The sequence below is a fragment of the Alosa sapidissima genome, chromosome 16, assembly GCF_018492685.1.
Source record: "Alosa sapidissima isolate fAloSap1 chromosome 16, fAloSap1.pri, whole genome shotgun sequence".
In the NCBI taxonomy this organism is placed as follows: domain Eukaryota; kingdom Metazoa; phylum Chordata; class Actinopteri; order Clupeiformes; family Clupeidae; genus Alosa; species Alosa sapidissima.
In genome coordinates this window covers 15,467,710-15,486,654 of record NC_055972.1, presented here as the reverse complement: position 1 = coordinate 15,486,654, position 18,945 = coordinate 15,467,710, and the positions used below count along the sequence as shown (strand labels likewise).

General features: G+C 41.3%; 1 protein-coding gene across 5 annotated transcripts in view; it reads left to right on the top strand.

The window, feature by feature from the left end:
• The window catches only part of grid1a (glutamate receptor, ionotropic, delta 1a), a 251,123-nt gene that overhangs the window by 187,638 nt on the left and 44,540 nt on the right, over positions 1–18,945 (top strand). For all 5 annotated transcript variants that reach the window (XM_042066357.1, XM_042066355.1, XM_042066356.1 and 2 more), the window contains exons 5-6: positions 12,715–12,768; positions 17,219–17,392. In XM_042066357.1, the coding sequence (XP_041922291.1) occupies positions 12,715–12,768; positions 17,219–17,392 (228 nt within the window). The remainder of the gene's footprint in view (positions 1–12,714; positions 12,769–17,218; positions 17,393–18,945) is intronic.

Genomic DNA, 18,945 nt, shown 5'->3' with positions numbered 1-18,945 from the left:
GATCCAATCTGAAAGCCGAAATCCAGTAACTGAAATCCGATAACCGAAATCCAATCACGTTTCTTTTGAACAATTGGGCCCAAACAATCAAAGCATATGTAAAACTAAAAAGCTATGCTACCTCATGTTCGTTTTGCTCGGATCCCGTAAATCACCGCTTGCGGTTATATTTATTATTATTATTATTATTATTATTATTTTGTGCTTAAAAGCATACCTGGAGTACACAGGTGTAAATATCTTTCTTTCAGCCTCTGCCTACCAATTACAAAGAGTTACGACTATTCCTGCCGTGCAGATGCATTTCGTTTTACAGTGTAGAAATGTGTAATTATGTGGATTGAGAAAACAAAAAATAGGTTTTACAACATTTTATAGTATCTTGTTAGCAAACACAGTACTGTTCTTTGCAGGATTTAATTGCCATGCTACTTAAACCATCTTGCTAGCCTGATTTTAAAGTATACAAAAGAGAGTCTTTAAAGAGACAGAGAAAAACAGCTTGCAATCACATTCACAGTGAATCATCAAGTATAAATTAGTATTTGTAGGGTTATGGAGCACAATAATTGGTTAAATTCCAAAATAAAGAGTCAGACTGGCAAGGGGTCATTATGAGCAGAGCCAATTACGGACATGTTTACGGTGTGCCACATAATCATACATATCATTATTACACTAATTTGATAGTGTCACGCAATGTCCGTGTCCTCTGCGGTGTGCAGTCCTTTGACTCCTCTATTAAGCTGGCCCTTTCTTTTTGTGCAGTATTTGTAGATAGTGAAGTGGAAGGGAAGTGCTGGCCCCAATCTCTATTTGATTCATTTGTGTACAGTCATGTTCTCTCCTCGTCTCAGACTGGACACTCAGATGGGCGAGCACACCCAGACACCTATGAAAAGAAAACACTGTTCCTTGATCAGTATTCCGAGCACTCTTCTTTTTTTCCTCTTCTCTGCGTGGTGAGCTGAGATCAGGAGGCGCCACCCATGCCAAGCAGCAGCGACGGCGCCTTTGTTGACTCTGTGTGTGCTGAACTTAAAAGCGATTTGTTTGTTACCTCCGCCATGGATGTTTTTTTTTATTTGGTGCAGGCTGTCTGCCTTGTTTGTTTGTTTGTTTGTGTGTTTGACTGTGTGCGGGATTAGACAAAAGCTACCTGTCTGATTATCATGAAACTTCATGGAATGTGTACCATGGCCCCAGGAAGAGTTCAAAGAATTTATTTTCACTAATGTTATGAGATAAGCCTAGAATATGTGGCCTTTTTAGAGATTTGTGCTCTCCGAGCGCCCTGTTTGTGTTCGCATTTTGTTTTAGGGAATAACAAAATAAGTGTTTTCCATTGATTCGGCAGCATGAAGTGGTAATTGGATTACCAGGTTACTCTCCCGTCCATTTGCTCGGCAGTAATGAATAACAGATATACTGTATTACTGGGCCGGAAGATGTCAAAGACTTAAGAGTAATCACCCTCCATGGCTCTCATGTGCACATTGTAAATAACACATAGAACCATCCATCACAAGACTGACATAAACATGTCATGAACATGTTATAACAGATACTCTATCCTCTTATTGATCAACATGACAAAAATGTGTTCAGTAATAGCCATGCAATGTCTTATTGTATTTTAACATCTCAGAAGTTTAAATATTGCAGTATGAAGCTGTTATAGGATCAGATATTGGAAAACTGTCATGAATCATAGCGACTGATGCCATTGCATTATCTTTCACTGTGAATTGAGCTTGGTGTCTTTTAAACATCATTCTTAAAATAAAAAAATGTTTTAAAAAACTATGAATGAATCTGACCAAGATCTTTTTCCATGTTGGGAATGCTTGAAGTAGAAATAGGACTTTCTTGTTATTTATCTGTTGCAGTAGATGATTACAAAATCACCTTAGAAACTGTAGTAAAGCTGTAGTAAAGGATATGATTTCACTGGATTTCTTAATACTGCAGATCTGATTACAATGGAATTTCTTGACATATATATTTGATACAAAGGGGGTTTGCCGTTGTGACATAATATCCTCGATATGATGGCACCAAAGCAAAATAAAGAGGTTTGGTGATGGGTAACATTTTAATGCATTGAGTAGATAGTGAGTGAGAGAAAGGATCTATCTCCAGCGTTCCGTCTTTTGCGAGGCCTTTCTCTCCTCTATTCAAAGACACGTAATTGCATCATTTTTCAGGGCCTTGCCTCTGTCGTAGGGATAGGCCAGCTCCATTCATCAAACTAATGGAGAAGTAAGTGATTGGAAAATATGGGCCTTGATCATGTTTTCCTACATCTCCCATCAGACACATGGCTAGCTTTGGATACGCCTCTGGACACCCATACACTGTATGGTGCACATCAACAGAGTCATTTGTGTGGGCATGCACTGGTGTGGTGCGTGTGTGCGTGTGCGTGTGTGTGTGTGTGCGTGAATGCGTGTACAGTATGTGTGTGCATTATCCCCCTAAACTACTACCGGTACTTGCTTGCTTTCTGGAACCTTCCTTTTCTATATATAATAAAAACCAATTAAAGGGTCACTATACTGTATTTCCACAAACATGAATTTCTTTCCTTTCACAAGAAGTTAGGGACTTTGCTCTATTCTCACAGAGTCTTGAGACTCCCTCTTGGTTGAAATACATATTGAATTTAATTTAATGGCATGAAATTGATATGGTAGTGGCACCACATAAAATATGCCTAGCCTATATCTATCTCCAGAAGACTGCATTTTCACTAAAGCAAGCAGCAAATGACTTAATGGATTTAAATGAATGTGATTATCTGTCAGCTGAACCTGTCTGAATATAGATTAATGTAAAAATCTGAAAATAAAATAATAATACAAATAAAATATTATGCATTATATAGTCATGTTAGTAATTTTTTTTTCCATTTTCTTTTTATTGTGTTTGATTGGATATTATGTTGTTTTTGATTAGAAGGCACTGTTTTAAGCTTCAGCTTTTAATTAGTTAGTAAGTTGCTAGTGAAACACGTACTGTAGATGAGAGAGATTATGTTCAATTGAACATCATTGCCAAAACACTTCATAATGATGGCTTCTGGACATCATGTTTTTATGAGTTTTTACTTTCTTCTGTCCTTTGAAAGAGTTTTATGAAAGTTTGAGGATTATATTTTTAGAAGTCAAAAATATGTCACATGTTTTTTTTAGCTTTACAAGTACACATCCAGAGAAGGATAAAATCTCTCTCTCTATCTGTCTCTCTCTCTCTCTCTAAGCTTCTGTTTGTTGTTGAGCTCTTGGTGACCGGGTGACTGAAGGTGTAAAACGCATAGCAAATTCCACCTCCTGCCCCCGAGAGAAAGATATGCATGACGTGATTAAACAATGACAGCAGTGCTTGGTAGGAGGGTGGCTCATGTGGTGTGGTATTGTGAGCATCATAATCCAAGGCTGGGGAAACTGTCACATTTTAATAAGAAAGAAAGTCCTCTGTTGCCGTTGTCATGGTTTTTTTCTCCACTTTCCCTGGTGTTTCATGCACTAGCCCTCCTTTGTACAGTATGTGAGGACATGCAATATTTCCTTTTATTTGAAAACACCAAGACGCAGTGCTTTTGAATCCTCCAGAAAAGAAGAATAATGTCAGAGTTGTCGTCTATAATGACTTTCATCTCAAATGGGATATGTGATGCACAGGAATTTTTGGAGTTTCACTTTTGAGCTAGTTGGGATTGCAGCCTACCTAGAACTACAGCTCTGAAAAAAGAATTAAGAGACCACTGCACATTTTTCTGATCAGGGCTTTGAACCGGTTCAAGGAACGAAAACGAAAACCGGGAACTTTTTGTATTTTACAGGGAACAGGAACGAAACCGGAAACGTTATTATTTTTTATGTTCTGGAACAGGAACACTTATTTAAAAATAATGGTAACCGGTTAATACCGGTTTTATTTCGTTCCTCAAAGTTTTCGTTGCCTAAAAAAAAAAGTAATTATTTTCCTGCGCACGTTACCATGACGGCTGAGGTTCACTTCCTGTGTTACATCACATCAGACATTCGCTGACTGTATGGAGAAAGAGCGGTGGATTACAAAGTCTCCACTCCACATCTTAAATAAGGGCTAAATTACGATCCATCGTTAATTAAAACGCTCATTCCAAACACGATAACAATAGCTATATTTGTCGACTCCACGTTAATGATGGACTAGCGAACATTTGGCTAAATGGCGCCAACACCTCTGTTTGCCTAATGCACAGATGGCTTGTTACGGTATGAGTAGGCCTACTGGATGGCCTTTCCCCCCGACAGTCCTACAGTTGCTGAGTGACATCCAAATGAGTTGACGGTCATATTCAAAATGAAGAGACCACTGCAAATTAGAATATAACCGTCAACTTATTCAAATGTCACCCAGCAACCGTAGGATAACATCAGAAAAATGTGCAGTGGTCTCTCAGTTTTTTTTTCTAAACCTGCTAGTTCCGGTCCTTGATTGTGATTGGCTGAATTACGTTCGATGCCGTTGTAAAATCCAGCACAAACATACACCTTGACCGCATTCTGTTCTATATTACTGCGCTACCATAACTTAATAGTCAAGTATCTGCGTTTCGACGCTGCTTGGCAACCATTCAGATAGAGGAAATATATTTCTTGGCGGAACTATCTACAGTATGAATAAATTGTTACATTTCTCGTTGCTTTGCCTTTACTTTATGGAACTTTGCCAGGTATTTATTGCAACAGTTTTAGAAAGTCAATACATTTTTATATACATCTACTCACAATCTACAAATCTCAGGGCTTGTTTCTGCTTTCCTTGACCAATGATAACCTTTCATAGCCCATGTCCTTTGCTAGTGTCTTTCTTAAGGCACCTGTGCGTCAACTTCCTTAACAGCTGAAAAACAGTCTGTCACTCTCATGTTTAATGAAGCTTGTCTACCTTCTCAGCATTGAGAACAACAGTGACTAAAATGAATTTAAATTGTGTAAAGCACAGGCATATTGTCCTGAAATTGAGCGTAAAAGTGCCCAGCGGGAGAAAGCATCACCTCCAGGGTAATCCATTTTCCCTCTAATTTCTGAGGCTGCTGTTGACATTTACTTTAATAAACAAGCCAAGCCTCTAATGTACCAAGTGGAAAAGTGCACCACACACACACACACACACACACACGCACACACACATACACACACAGAAGAAGATGAAAAGGAACACAATTTTAGGGCTCTACTTGTCATGGAAAATGTTGACATGGATTGAAAAGAAAGAAAAACACTGCCAGTTAAAGAATATAACGTGTTTGTTAAAAAAGCAGATGGACTTTGCTATACATTCTTTGTGCATTCTGTGAATTCACATTTCTACAAATTACAGTTAATGATGACTACATGCTATGTCAAAACATATCTCAGTCATCTCTCAGTGTGTATTTATGGTTGTCATTAGGTGGGTGATAGTTGCAGATATAGGATGAAAATAGTGTGAATTCTAATTACAGTAGTTGTGCACATTTAGCTCTCTGCCATTTGGCCAATTTGGCCTCTTTGTTTTGGCACTCGTGCTCCAATAGTTTGCCAAACTGCCACACTAATAAATATCCTTAAGCCCTGGTAAGGTGCAAAATGACTACCCAAATCATCTCAGAAAAGGCTCTGATCCAAAAGGCGGCGTGTTTGGGGGATCTCTTTTGTGTGTATGCTTCAGCAACAGCCACACAGTGTATGGTGCTTGTAACAGAGAACAGGGGTCCCAAGCCATTTAGAAGAGCTTTTTGTTGGTCATTTCACTCTTCCCAAACTTGTGAACCTTTTGAAGTCACAACGTTATAACTCTTCTAGCCGTTAGTCTAAGGTGAAATGAGTTTCACGTTACTGCAGAATTTGTTCCCACACACTCACACATCAGCTTAGCACAATTAAGGGCTTGGTTTATGGGCCATGATGATGAATACGGATGTCATGCTTATTCTGCAGGCACATTGGAGAAGCTTAGACAGGCTGAGTCGAGAAGAGAGAGAAGTCTTCAGAGTGATTAACTTCAAATGTTGTGGTTTGTATTCATTCACCTGTTCTTATTTAGTTTTATTTTGTTTAATTTTAGAGGCACAGATCTTTCGGCAAAACAAACATTACATTCTACAACTTACAGCAAGAAGGGTTGAAGTGTATACATTTAACCTGGTAGTTGACAGTCAGCTTTGAAAGGGTGAATAGACCTGCTCTAGTGAATCAGTCTCTCAACTTGAGTTAGAAAGTCTGCTCTTGAGTTAGAAAGTAGAAGACAGCACAGAGAAGACACTTATCCATCCTCCACAAGGTCATAGGAGTCATCTCCACCAATTTTTTTAATGCCAGTACTGAAATGCAGGAAAATTCACTTGCATCTTGCAGAATGCACTTGTGAAGTGTGTGTGTGTGTGTGTGTGTGTGTGTGTGTGTGTGTGTGTGTGTGTGTGTGTGTGTGTGTGTGTGTGTGTGTGTGTGCATTGAAGCACCCAGCTCCACTTCAGACTACTCAGCGCAAGGAGTGGTTTGGCCTGGCCCTCACCATCTTCTGCTCCCTCTAATTAGCTTCTATGGCAGTTTTAAGACAGGTTTAAGTGTGGTGCTACTATTGAGTGGACCAAAGTCATCCATGTTAAAAGCACTGCATTTTTAAGGTAAGGTTGTCCTAGTCTATTGGTCCAAAATGTGTTTTTTGTCTGTTTAGATTTGGTAGACTAGGGTTTTAAAGGGGGGGGGGGGAATGATACTGTTAGTAACTTTTGCAGAGTTGCTTATTTCAACCAGAAAGACTCAGAATGGTATGCTGAAAGTTTAACAGATATTTTAATCCATCAAAGGATTTACAAAAGACATACGCAACAATGAGATAGTCTTTGGCGTAGGCCCTGTCCTCAGTCCAGGTCACTGAGTGTGCAGAGCCTTGCAGATCCTGCCGGAACGAGATGGCAGGGGCGGAGCCTACCCCCTGGACGGCTGGACAAGGCCAAACTGGTGGTGGTTTGGGAGGGAGGGTGGGAACATCGAAAATCAGCACCTGAAAGCAAAAGGGCAGGTGTATGAGTCATGACATTCCAAAGGTCGATGTGAACTGGTGATGGGTCAGGAGTAATGAATGAATGAGTAATGTGATGTATATGATGCACATTAAAACATAGCACATAATATTTTTTTTTTTTTTTTGCACATGACACAATGGGCATCTAAAGAATGGTCACAAAGAACTAGTAGGTTGTAAAAACCTAACCTAACAACATCATATTTCCATGTCTTAGTCAGATACTTTATCCAGACACTTTATCCCACTCTCAGTTTCTCAAGTTACATGTTGTCCTTGAAAATAAACACAGAACATGTGTTCATATAGGTAGGTTATTTCCCACAGTGGCCAATCAGCCTTCGCGTGCATGCCTATTCTGGTCATGATGAATTCAGAGTGCCGTTTGAGATGTGTGGACAGGGACTTTAATGACTTTAGCATCCTACCTCTATACAGGCAGACCTATTAGCCCCTCTTCAATAGCTACACACACTGCACACTCCTCCTCCACAGCACAGGCAGCAAGGCCAGGAACGCTCTTTACATCCCTGACACATAAACAAATTAAGCTCAATAATTCTATAGGGAGACCATAGCTGTAAACAGCATGTAAGGAAAGAAATCATGAAGTTCTTTTTTAAACGCTAAGATGTTCATGTAGAAATAATGAATCGTGATTTTTGCTTGACACATTTATTGCATCCTTGGGAATGGATCCACCTTACATAGTAAATATGTAATAAATTATTTACAAAGCTTGTATTTTCTATTATTGATTCTTTCCCTTAGACGTGTGGTGTTGTGTGAGGAAGATGAGTGTAGAGAGACACGTCTAATAAGATAAATGAGTAAAGGTCGGGTGACAGCACCATAGCAACAGGCTAGTGAGGGAGATGAGGCAGGGGCTTTGCACAAGGTGAATATTTCATGAAAACCCTCATTACTTTTCTGCCTCAAAATGGACGTCAGCATACACCGCCTGGGAGGAGATACCTTATAACAAAACTATAATGGCGATATGTATGTGTGGATTTTGGTTTTTATATTGGTGTGTGTGTGTGTCACAAGTGTATGTAGGCTATCTTAGTTCACTTAGTTCACTTTCCTAACGCTTTACTTTTGAGACTATTAAACAAAATCTCTGGATACAGAAAAAGGCATATTGAACTTGGTAATGGTCAAGACTTACTTTATGGACTTAATGAAAACAAATCTTTCCAATTCACAATTTGGCCTTTAGGCCTACTCAGGAAAGGAAACTCTTGAAAAGCTTAAGAATTTCTTACTATGAATTCTCTGGACATTTACGCTTACCATACCATGACCAACACCTTTTCAACGGCTATCCAAAGACATGAAACGTTCCGCTCAAATGTGTTTGTGAAACACATTTAGAGAAATCCATCCTCTGTGATTGTATGAGCTGTTACATTCCTGCATTAGATGGTGGCAGTTCCAGTGGCAGAGTAATAATAATGTTCAGCCAAGCCCAGCCTCCCCCGTAGCACATGCTTAGCCATAAGAGCACTAAAAGCCGTAACCGTAGCAACAGGTTATCTAACTACACAAGGTCCTACTCAGATTTAAGCAGAGCAATAAATGCAGTCCACTGAGATGTAATATTTTATATTTATTACTTTGTATCTAATATTATTTATAATTTTTGTTGTTGCCTGTGTATGAGAGATTTTGCTTAGAAAAATCGATTAATTTACATTAGCAAACTTTTACATGACTTTCACATGTTTTTTTTACTTACTACTTTTACTTCTTTTTCTCTGAAATTTTATTTGTGGATCAGTCCTTCCATTAAATGTTAATATGTTCCAATTTAAAAAAAAAAAAAAATTCTGACACGCATGAATGCTTGACTCAAAACCTGTTTGAGGTGGCCTACTTTTTGATAAATAACGGGATTCTAATCAAAGAAATCCAGCTCTTCATTCAAGCGTTGGCTTAGAAGAATCAATTCTCATTTGTTGTGAACATGATTGCCTGTTGCTTGTATTGACAGAAAGCAAAACAAATAAAGGTTGAATGATTCTGAGCATGTCCTCCAAGGAGAGATGTGTTTTCAGCTCCACGTTTAAAAAGTGGGTACTCTTTTGATAACTGAAATACAAATACAAAAAGAAGACCAAGTGAGATTTCAGGACATAAACATTAAACTAATGCTATTCCATAATTTATATTGCTTGAAGAATACCTCATGGAACCTGCACAAAAATAGAGAGTTCTAACAATTGCAGTTGAAGAAACTAAGCCTGTAGGTTCATGTGTCTATTTTTGGAGGCATTCACCTTTAATGTATTTAATGGTTTAGTGTACAGTATGTGTAATCCCCACATCGAGAAAGCCTTCTGGCATTCACTAGTGTCTGTAATATAGCGTCTCCAAATTCAAATGGTTCAAATGGTTATAGATAGATCTATTATGCATTCTTTTCCTTTGTGCAGTCCCTTTAACTGCCTCCTCTCCTCCTTCTCCTCGCTCATCTCTCAGGGAGCCTGCCGAGCCCGAGGCTCACCGCCTCTCTGATTTGGAATACGGAAACAAAAAAAGTGCTGTGCAGCTGCACTGATATCATAAATTCTCCCTTTTGTTGCATTATTCTATCTTGCATACTAGAAACTTTTTTTTTTTTTTTTGTACGACTGAAATTGTATTGCAGTGTGACATCTGGGTTTGCATCAGCCTTTTCCCCAACTTAAAAAGAAAGAAAAGGCAGAAGAAAGAATAGACATAAAATGAAATGAAATGAAAAGAAAAAGAGAGAAGAGACAAGGCATGGAACGAGACAAGGTACAGGATGAATAGGGCTTGTGCTTAGTAATCATACTCTGACAATTAGTTTCTCACTAGTTCTGTTAGACATTAGCATTGATGGTGTGCGTACCTATCAGTCATGTAGCCACTGAAATACACTTATCTTTAGCTGTAGCCATTCTGATATCTTAGCACCAGTACTGCAGTATATCTTAGGAGGTCAACGTGTGAATGGCATTCTTCATCAGGCCACAGTCAGTAAGAAAGCCAGTCCATTCATAACATACCGTAACAACCTCTTCAGCAGTCTGGTGTAACCATTACCATTGACACTACTGAATGGATATTGTGCAACACCATCCAAAAATGGCAAACCCAAAAGTACAGCACATTGTCTTGCTGACTCATGACTTTTTCTAAATCAGTGGAAATCACTCACTGGACTGAGTACTACCATTTTGTCTTCAATAGGTGTGTGGGAAATGAGTAAACACTATTTTGGACACTATTTTGTCCGATTTTCTTTCTTCAGAAGTGAAGACAGCAGCAGCATCTCAATTGATGGGCACATGCTTACAGTAGCAGAAGTATAAAACTCAAATGGATTGATGAGGTTGAATGAGCAGGCTTTGGTCTGAATGTATAACGAATGGATAAAAATGTTTTCAAAATATTATTAAAAATGCACTATGCTGTCGTGTGACATGATTGCATTTTGAGATAATTCATTCAGCCAGAAAAAAAGAGGAAAATAAAATCACAAGACTGACTGAATCTCAAATTAATTTTCTGACCTAAAGAAACATTTGTCCTCCTTTAACAAACATCCTTCAGCCTAGAAGTAAAGTGTTCAGGTTGAAGGCTGGCTAGGCCTTTCTCCCTATTGTTGCATTTGTTCTGTTTAAAAAGGATGTGGTTTAACCATCTGCATTCATAAGGGAAAAAATCAATGCAACAACCTTCAGCAGATTTGTATGGTCTCAAAAGTCCCCAAAGTACTGTGCACAGCGTGCATTATCACCGTTATCGGCTCTTCCTGGAAATCAGATCCAAAGCTTACCACATTGGACACATCTGTGTTACACTGGCTATAATGATACACGTATGTACTTATGTATCAATACTATTTGTGGAATGTAGTAGACATTAGTTAGGTTTAGCAAGTATGCATCAAAACAGCTAAATATGCACTGCTATTCTAAGTTTAGGGCTATTTATGATATTCAAAGTACAATGTGCTTGCAACGACCTACTAAAGTACTCTAGGGTATACTGTCACCTTATGTCCTCAAAATTTGTTGACAATTTGCTCATAGCCCACTCAAGCAGGCCTACATAAGTTTTAAATAACTTTAGTCCCTGCACAATGTGTGCTTAATCATTCTAAAAAGGTTATTTTGGGTTGCTTTAGGGGAAAACAAAAACAGTCACGCAAGTTGCCAAGAAAACATCAGACATTAGAACCTATGAGTAAAGAGGAACTAACCTGATGAGCTCCTGTGATATTTTGTAGATTTCTAAGTATTCCATGAAATCTCAGTGTGTGTCACAATTAAAATGTGTACCACTGTAAACAGCACATACTTACACAGTCAGCCAAGGACTAGACACATAAATGTGTGTTTAAATATATATTTTTATTTCAGGATATATTGTGTCATTTAGCCCCCGCAAGGCTGAGAATCATTGTGCAAACCTGTGTGAGCTGGTTTACAGTACTTGTGTTTACTGTTGTGTGACGTCCATCATGCAATCATTACCCTTTAAGACAAACAATTTACGTGAGCACACGTTTGCAATATACACTGTATTTACTTGCATTTTCCTGGATAAATTACACTGCTGAGACCTTTAGCATTGCAGTGAGGTGGTCCACCCCTGTCTGCTGAGGCACAAGGCACAGGTGATTAGTGGACTACGCGGCCCCTCTGTGGCTTCATTAAGCGGTAGACGCCTCGCACCTCGGCAGGGCCTCTCGGTAACCCGGTGCTGGCCGACCTCACGCGGCTACCCCGTGAGCCATCCCGTGCTGGGTCACTAAGCCTCCAGCTGCTCGCTTGGGTCATCTCACTTTTCGCTGATGCTAATCGGCCATTCATTCCCAATGAGGTTGGCTGTCCCGCAGGCAGCATATGTGTGTGTCTTATTTTTTCTTCTCTCTCTCTTTCTCTCCTCTGAGTGTGAATGAGTGACAGAGCACCTCAAGCGTGCAGAGAAATGGCAAATGTTGCTAACCAACACTCAAACGTTATGCTGAGGCAGGTGCCGGAAAACAAAAAAACAGGGCCATGAAATTCAAATTGTGGCTCTCTCAAGGTTAGGCCATCCATTAGCTGGCTTTTCTGGAAATGGGCAGCTGAGGCCTGAAGAAGGGAACGTTGAGGATGGGCGAGTGCGCTTCATCGCCATAACTGATGAGCACGCCGGACCGCCGAAGAAACACAGATGTTAATATTTTTTTGGGGGGGAGGTGGGGCAGAGTGGGTGGTATGGAAGCCGTGGGGGCGATCCATCTCCCAGAATTCACTGAGAGGATCATTTGGGAGCTAATGGCTCCAATGCAGCGAAGACAAGCATAGAGCAAATAACTATGATGGATATTGCGTGTGAGTGCACGTAGCTAAGGACTGGGCTGACATATGAGCCTCAAGGTGTAAAAAAAAGGATTTTGAGGACAGTAAACGTGCCGTTTCCAATACTGCCATTACTGGCTGACTGAACACAGCACAGCGGTCATGAAAATAAACAAATATTAATGGCAGATGTTTACAGTTTGTGTTATCAGGTTGTCCATTTTTATATAAATAACTGCACTAACCCAACTCTTTCTTTTTGTTCTATTTCTCTTTCTTTCCTTCTGTGTTTCCCTATGTCCCTCTCTCTCTCTCTCTCTCTCTCTCTCTGTAGGCCGTTGAAACCAATTTGGCTTCTAAAGACAGTCACTGGGTGTACGCCAATGAGGTGAGATCATTCATTGTTTTTTTTTTTTTGTTGGTTGCTGTGGTGATTGTTGCTTTATGGAAATATATCTAATTCACCCACACAAAGCTATTTGTGTGCAGAAATGCATCATAGCACCTGACATCACAGCGCATCAAACCTATCAGCATGTATCTGGGTTTCCGCTATCCTCAAACACACATTATCACTGTTGTGTCTTTTGTATGCATTTCAATACAGTTGTTCCTATGGTCAATTTATCTCCTGTGTCGTAAAGATCTCCTCTTGCACAGCGTAGTTATCAGATGTAGTCTTGTTCCTTGCTTCACTCCAAAGCTTCATACTATCAGCAGACTGTAGAAGAGCCTTTTCCTGACCAGGCAGGGGAATTCTAACTGATTTCGGACTTGTAGCTGTGCCAACCATTTGTCAGTTGATTCCACATGGTTGCAAAAATAGCTGCAAGAAATTTGTTTGAAATGATAGTCCCACGGTTTGAACTTTTTAAAACTTAAAGCCCACGTAGCGGTACAATTCATGCTCCTTTAAACACAGCTCACCGTGCATCTTCCAAATATGACACAACTCACCACCACTTCCAAATGTTCAACAATGTTCAGCTCAGTTATAGATGCAAATGAAAACGCACACACATGCACACACACACACACACACACACACACACACACACACACACACACCAAAGTATAAACACTTATACATTAGAATAGTGTCCTATCCAACTATCCATAATTCATGAATGTGTGCGAAGATATGACACAAAATACAGATGAAGGGAGGATGTTTTTGTACATTTATGTGTGTGTGTGTGTGTGTATGTGTTTATGTGTGTGTATGTGTTTGTGTGTGTGTGTGTGTGTGTGCATGTGTGTGCGTGTGTGTATGTTTGTGAGAGAGATAGAGAATATCACCGCACTGGTGTCTATCTCAGCCTCATGCAGAGAGCCTAATGGTGATGAAAATGCCTCTCTTTTCTGTTGCATCTCATTCTTTTCCACTTTGAGATTGCTGTCCAAGTTCTGCTGGATGTCTGCATCTGAGGTTTGCAGCTGAGGATGTTCATGTTGTTTCACCTGCTCTTGTTTTTGTGTGTCTTTTGTTGTTGGTTGGGGTGTCTGTGCGTGTCTGTGCGTGTATGTGTGTGTCTGTGCGTGTGTGTGTGTGTCTGTGCGTGTGTGTGTATGTGTGTGTGTGTGTGTATGTGTGTGTGTGTGTGTGTGTGTGTGTGTGTGTGTGTGTGTGTGTTGCTGACACAGAGGAACTCTTATGTCTCATCAGTCTCCGTGGTGTTCTTTTCTTCTTTTTCTTCTTCTTCTTCCGTTCTTTGATTTGCATACTTTTGAGCACCTTGTTCTGGCAGACTGTGAGTGGCACAGCCAACACAGCTTTGAAGGTGCTTCCGATGGCTGACAGGGAGGAGAGGGGAGAGCCACAGCATCGTGTTTGGAGTGTGTGCGAAGGGGGGGAATAAAAGGAGAGTTTGTGTGATGTGGACTGACTCCCCTCTCCATGCAGTCTGATCTCTCTATTTCATTTGTTCTGTTTCGGTGTGAGTTTGAGGAGTGACCCAGCAGGAAAACAGCCGTAGTGCTGAGGATTACATAAAGTCTATGCTAATTGCCCCCCAACCTTGCCATCGCTCTGTACTTTTTGGATTTCAAAGCCCTGCACTGAAGCACAGAGAGACATGAACAAGTGCTGTCTCTCTGATTTTCTCTCTCTCTCTCTCTCTCTCTCTCTTTCTCTTTCTGTCTCGCTCTCTCTCCTCTCTTCTCGCTATATCTCTCAGTGTCTCTCTGCCTTTCTCTCTCTCTCTCTCTGTCTCTCTCTCTCTCTCTCTCACACACACACACACACACACACACACACACATGCATGCGCGCGCACACACACACACACACACACCTCTGAATCATCTGCACCCAGCAGAACCCAAGTCCCACTGGCCTGTGAGAGTGTCAGCTCAGCTCATCTCCAGGCCTGCTGAGTCCCAATGTCAGCAGCGCTCCTCTTTAGATCTATGATCCGACGCCGGGCCCTTCTGTCTTCAAGTACAGGATAAATATTTAAGAGCTACATCCGTGGTCGCTCAGAATGATGTCATAATCTTGTAGAGTGACACCCCTTCTTATGACTCGCAATACATTTTTCTTTTCTTTCTTCGAGACCTTAAGAGGACAGATTACAGTGACTCCTCAAGATACATTTTAATAGCTTGTTAAGGCTTTCACTGTCTGCTGGGCTTGTTTATCAAGTTCAAGCGCACTGCCAGGACCTCAGCACTGCATCTTGGGCCTGTAGTCTTAGCACGTCCCTTTTTGGCATAATGCCTTCTTTGCCTTTGTCTAAGATGTGATGGGTATTGACTGACCCAGTTATAACGAGCCATTGTGGTTGATGAAAAGGTCTGTGCTTTGATCTGGCTCAATGAGTGCAGGTGATGACTGGGCTAGAATGGAGTTCACAGAAAAGTTCAAATAGGGTAAAATCCTCTCTCTCTCTCTTCTCTCTCTCTCTCTCTCTCTCTCTCTCTCTCTCTCTCTCTCTCTTCCCTCCCTCTTGCTTCTCTCATTATCTCTTTTAAACACACACATACACACACAGAGAGAGTGAAAGAGAGAGAGACATACAAAGACATACTATCCATACATGCACACGCATGCATTCATGCCTGGTATACAGAACAGGACATGTACATGCATCAATAGTGATAGTATCTCTCAGGGGAAGTAACCCTTAAAATGGGTCTTAACCGTTAATTAAATCTCCCCTCTGATTACCGGTGAGCTCTTTTTTGCCCCATTAATTATATCTTGGGTGAGATTAATAACATTGACAGAAGGGCAAATGACTGATAATTCATCTGTCAACTAAAGCTGATTTGATTAATGTATTTGGAAGATGCCTGTCATTGAAACATCCCATGTCACGTCGTGTACAGGCACCATGCTCACACAGGTCAATGCCGCATGGAAATGGAGGCTTGTAACTCTGGGCCTCCCTATGGCTGTTGTGACAGTAAGAGACATGGTTTATCAGCACCTCAAAGTCACTCAATAAAAGTCACAGAGAGAAGCAAACAACGTGCTAATGGGTTGTGTGTTGTGTTGAAAGCCGCCCATTAGCATTGATATTGCTTCTCACAAATTAGGGGCTACCGATCTGTGATGCTGATGTCTCTATGTCAAAGTTCAAGTCATGTTTTGCTCGGGCGGAAGCAGCCTTTGAGGTTGAGACCTTTGAGTGTCCATCGATCTTGTAACGTTCGCCTATGACATTTAAGCATCATCGATCGCTCACAATTCAGTCGTGACAAACTTCATCAATAGGCCCAGGCATATCATCTGAATATTCATTCTCTCGCAGACTAATCCAAGCTGTCACGAGCATTCAAAACAGAGCGAGTAAAACACACATTTCTCAGTGCCTAAGCATTAGTGCAACCATACTCCCACTGTCAGTGTTTAAGGAATGAGTCATTGTCAATATGTGACAGCTCATGAATGACTCAGTGGATACAGTCAAGTAAAGTCACAGAGGACTAAGACTTCAAAACAAACACAAATGTTACAGCATTGCTGGTGCACACACAAACACACACACACACACACTCCACCCCCTCAGACACCCGACAATGCTTCCTCCCTTCAGTCAGACAATGTTATGTAATTGTTAGCTCATAGTAATGGGAAATGTGTTGTGTCTGTTCAGTCTGATATTGTTGATAGTGATTAACCTAGTGACTTCACGTTCTGCTGCAGTGGATGCAGCATTTTGGCCATTCATGATTCATTTTCAATTTGGAAAGACAGAGAGAAAGACGTTTGACACTTGGCTAAAAGAATGCTGTGTTGAATTTGAGAGCTTTTTAAACACTATACACCACTGTAAAGCAATAAATCCCTAGATGTAGAGAGGAAAGACAGAGACAGAGAGAGTGAGAGAGAGGAGGGGGGCCTCTTGTCATGGTTTTGTATGGTCCAGTTTGTTGTGTTGCTCGTGTGATATGTATTATGTTGTCCTGATCCAGGCTCCAGAGGACTGACCCCTCACTCTCACTCTCAGTGTCTCATCGATCGTGGTTCAGTCCAGATGCCCGTGTCCTCCCCCCAGCGCCCCACACTACACAGATAACTTGTGTATTTACACACACACACACACACACACACACTGACCAGGTCGCAGCACTCGCATTGCAAGCTGCCAGTTGTTGTGGCAAATCCTCATCTCTGTCACATAAAATCAGTCGTAAAAATCACCCACCGTCATTGCAGATGTCCTATTAAAACCCCACCTGTAGTTGCACACCTCCTGAGTCCTGATCTGGCAACGCCACACGCCATTGACGCTCCGGGCCCTCGGCGTCGACAGTAGAACATCATAGTGTTGTTTTTTTTCTTTTTTCTTGTCACATTCACAGGGTCATATTATTTATGCTTTCATTACACAGGAGGTTAGCGATGCGGAGATGATGGAGCTGGTCCACAGTGCCCTGGGCAGGATGACCATCATCCGCCAGGTCTTCCCCCTCTTGCGGGACACCAACATCCGCTGCATGCGCAACAACCACCGCATCTCCTCCCTGCCCTGCGACCCGCAGGAGGGCTACCTGCAGTCCCTGGAGGTTAGTATGAACGTCTCTCCACCCTCTGGCTAGAGAGCAAAGAGGACTTTTAAGTACAAGTGGTATTTTTTCCGATTGCAGCTATATAACGTCGATGCTGCACTTAAAGTGTCCCCGCCTATTACGCAGTAATGGCTCCTGTGTCATATAAAATAATTGAACTAGTCGTGGTGGTCGCATGTCGGGAGCAAAGACATTGTGTAATGAAAGGAGAGTTTGGCCAGGCACAGCTGGGTGCACTGATGCCCATGGAAATATGCCTGTCAGGGCACATTGAATTATTCGCACACTCTGTCTCACTTTCACAATTGAACCCCCTTTTTACTGACCTAATAAAACCAATGATACGAAAGCTTTTATTGCCAAATTTAATATCAAAGAGATGCACCGCTAATCTCGCTGAAGGAAGACGAAAAAGAAAATATTGGTTCAGGCTGCCATTGTGCTTAGACCACGAGACAGCATCGGAAACAAAACACGCAATTATATGGAACACACTTTCACCCCTTCCTCTTTCATCTTTCTTTTAATCCGAACGCTTAATGCATTCATGCGGAGTGCTGCTTCAGAACAACACAAGAGTTCCCTCATGTACTTTTCGGCTTGTAAATGAGAGCGCTTGATGTTATTTGAGGTTCTTTGGACAGATGGTTCAGCCATGTGTCATCCCTCGTGGGCTGGACTCTCCATTATTAGCAAAGAGCAAGGGTAAATGCTAATGACCACGCCTAATCATAGGGAGTAGTGCTCTTCAGGAGGGGTGGCCAGATCACCTGTGGGTTTCTCAACAGGCTTCTAGCCACCGATCTTATCATATAACCTCTATTGATTTCAGCAGGGATCTTATTGAGAGTTGTCAGTATTATTGATGTAATAGGTTATTTTGTAATAGTTATTTTCTCACAACAGTCTGGCCAAAAGTAGAAGATGTGTGTCTATATATGCACCAAACCATCCGCCTTACAACATGGAATAAGCTAGGTGCACCAACATGCACTGTGGCCCACCACCCAGGATTCCAATACAGATCATACACTGTATCTTCAGTTGTTGGTGTTTTCTCATTAAATCATCAATCATCGTGCTTGTTGGCTAAAACTGAACTGAACTGACTCCTAGTGTTCCCTGCGCCGATGATAAAACATCAACAAAGGCTGCCGAGACAGCAGGGCGACACGGCCTCTCTGACACGTCCTCTTCTCGCAGCTGATCCGCCTCAGTAATTCTATTTGTGTCTGTCCTCGACCATGTGGAGCGTGCTACCCTGGTAACTTTCCCCACTCGCCTGCCAGACCTGACGTAAAGGAGGCCGCGTAAGGAAAGAGGACAGTGTGTGTTGCCCAGAACCGAGCTGCCATGTACAAATTGAGATGCTTCAGGAGGAAGGAGTCACCTGCGTAGACATCTCCTTTTTTTCGCCCACTTGTGTTTTTCTGATCTGACCTAAAGTCCACTCTGAAATGACAGCGAATCTCTCCTGTTCTTCTGCCTCGTTCATCAGGTCTGCATACACAGTGATGTTATGTGTACTGTTGTTCTTCGTGGTGATCGGT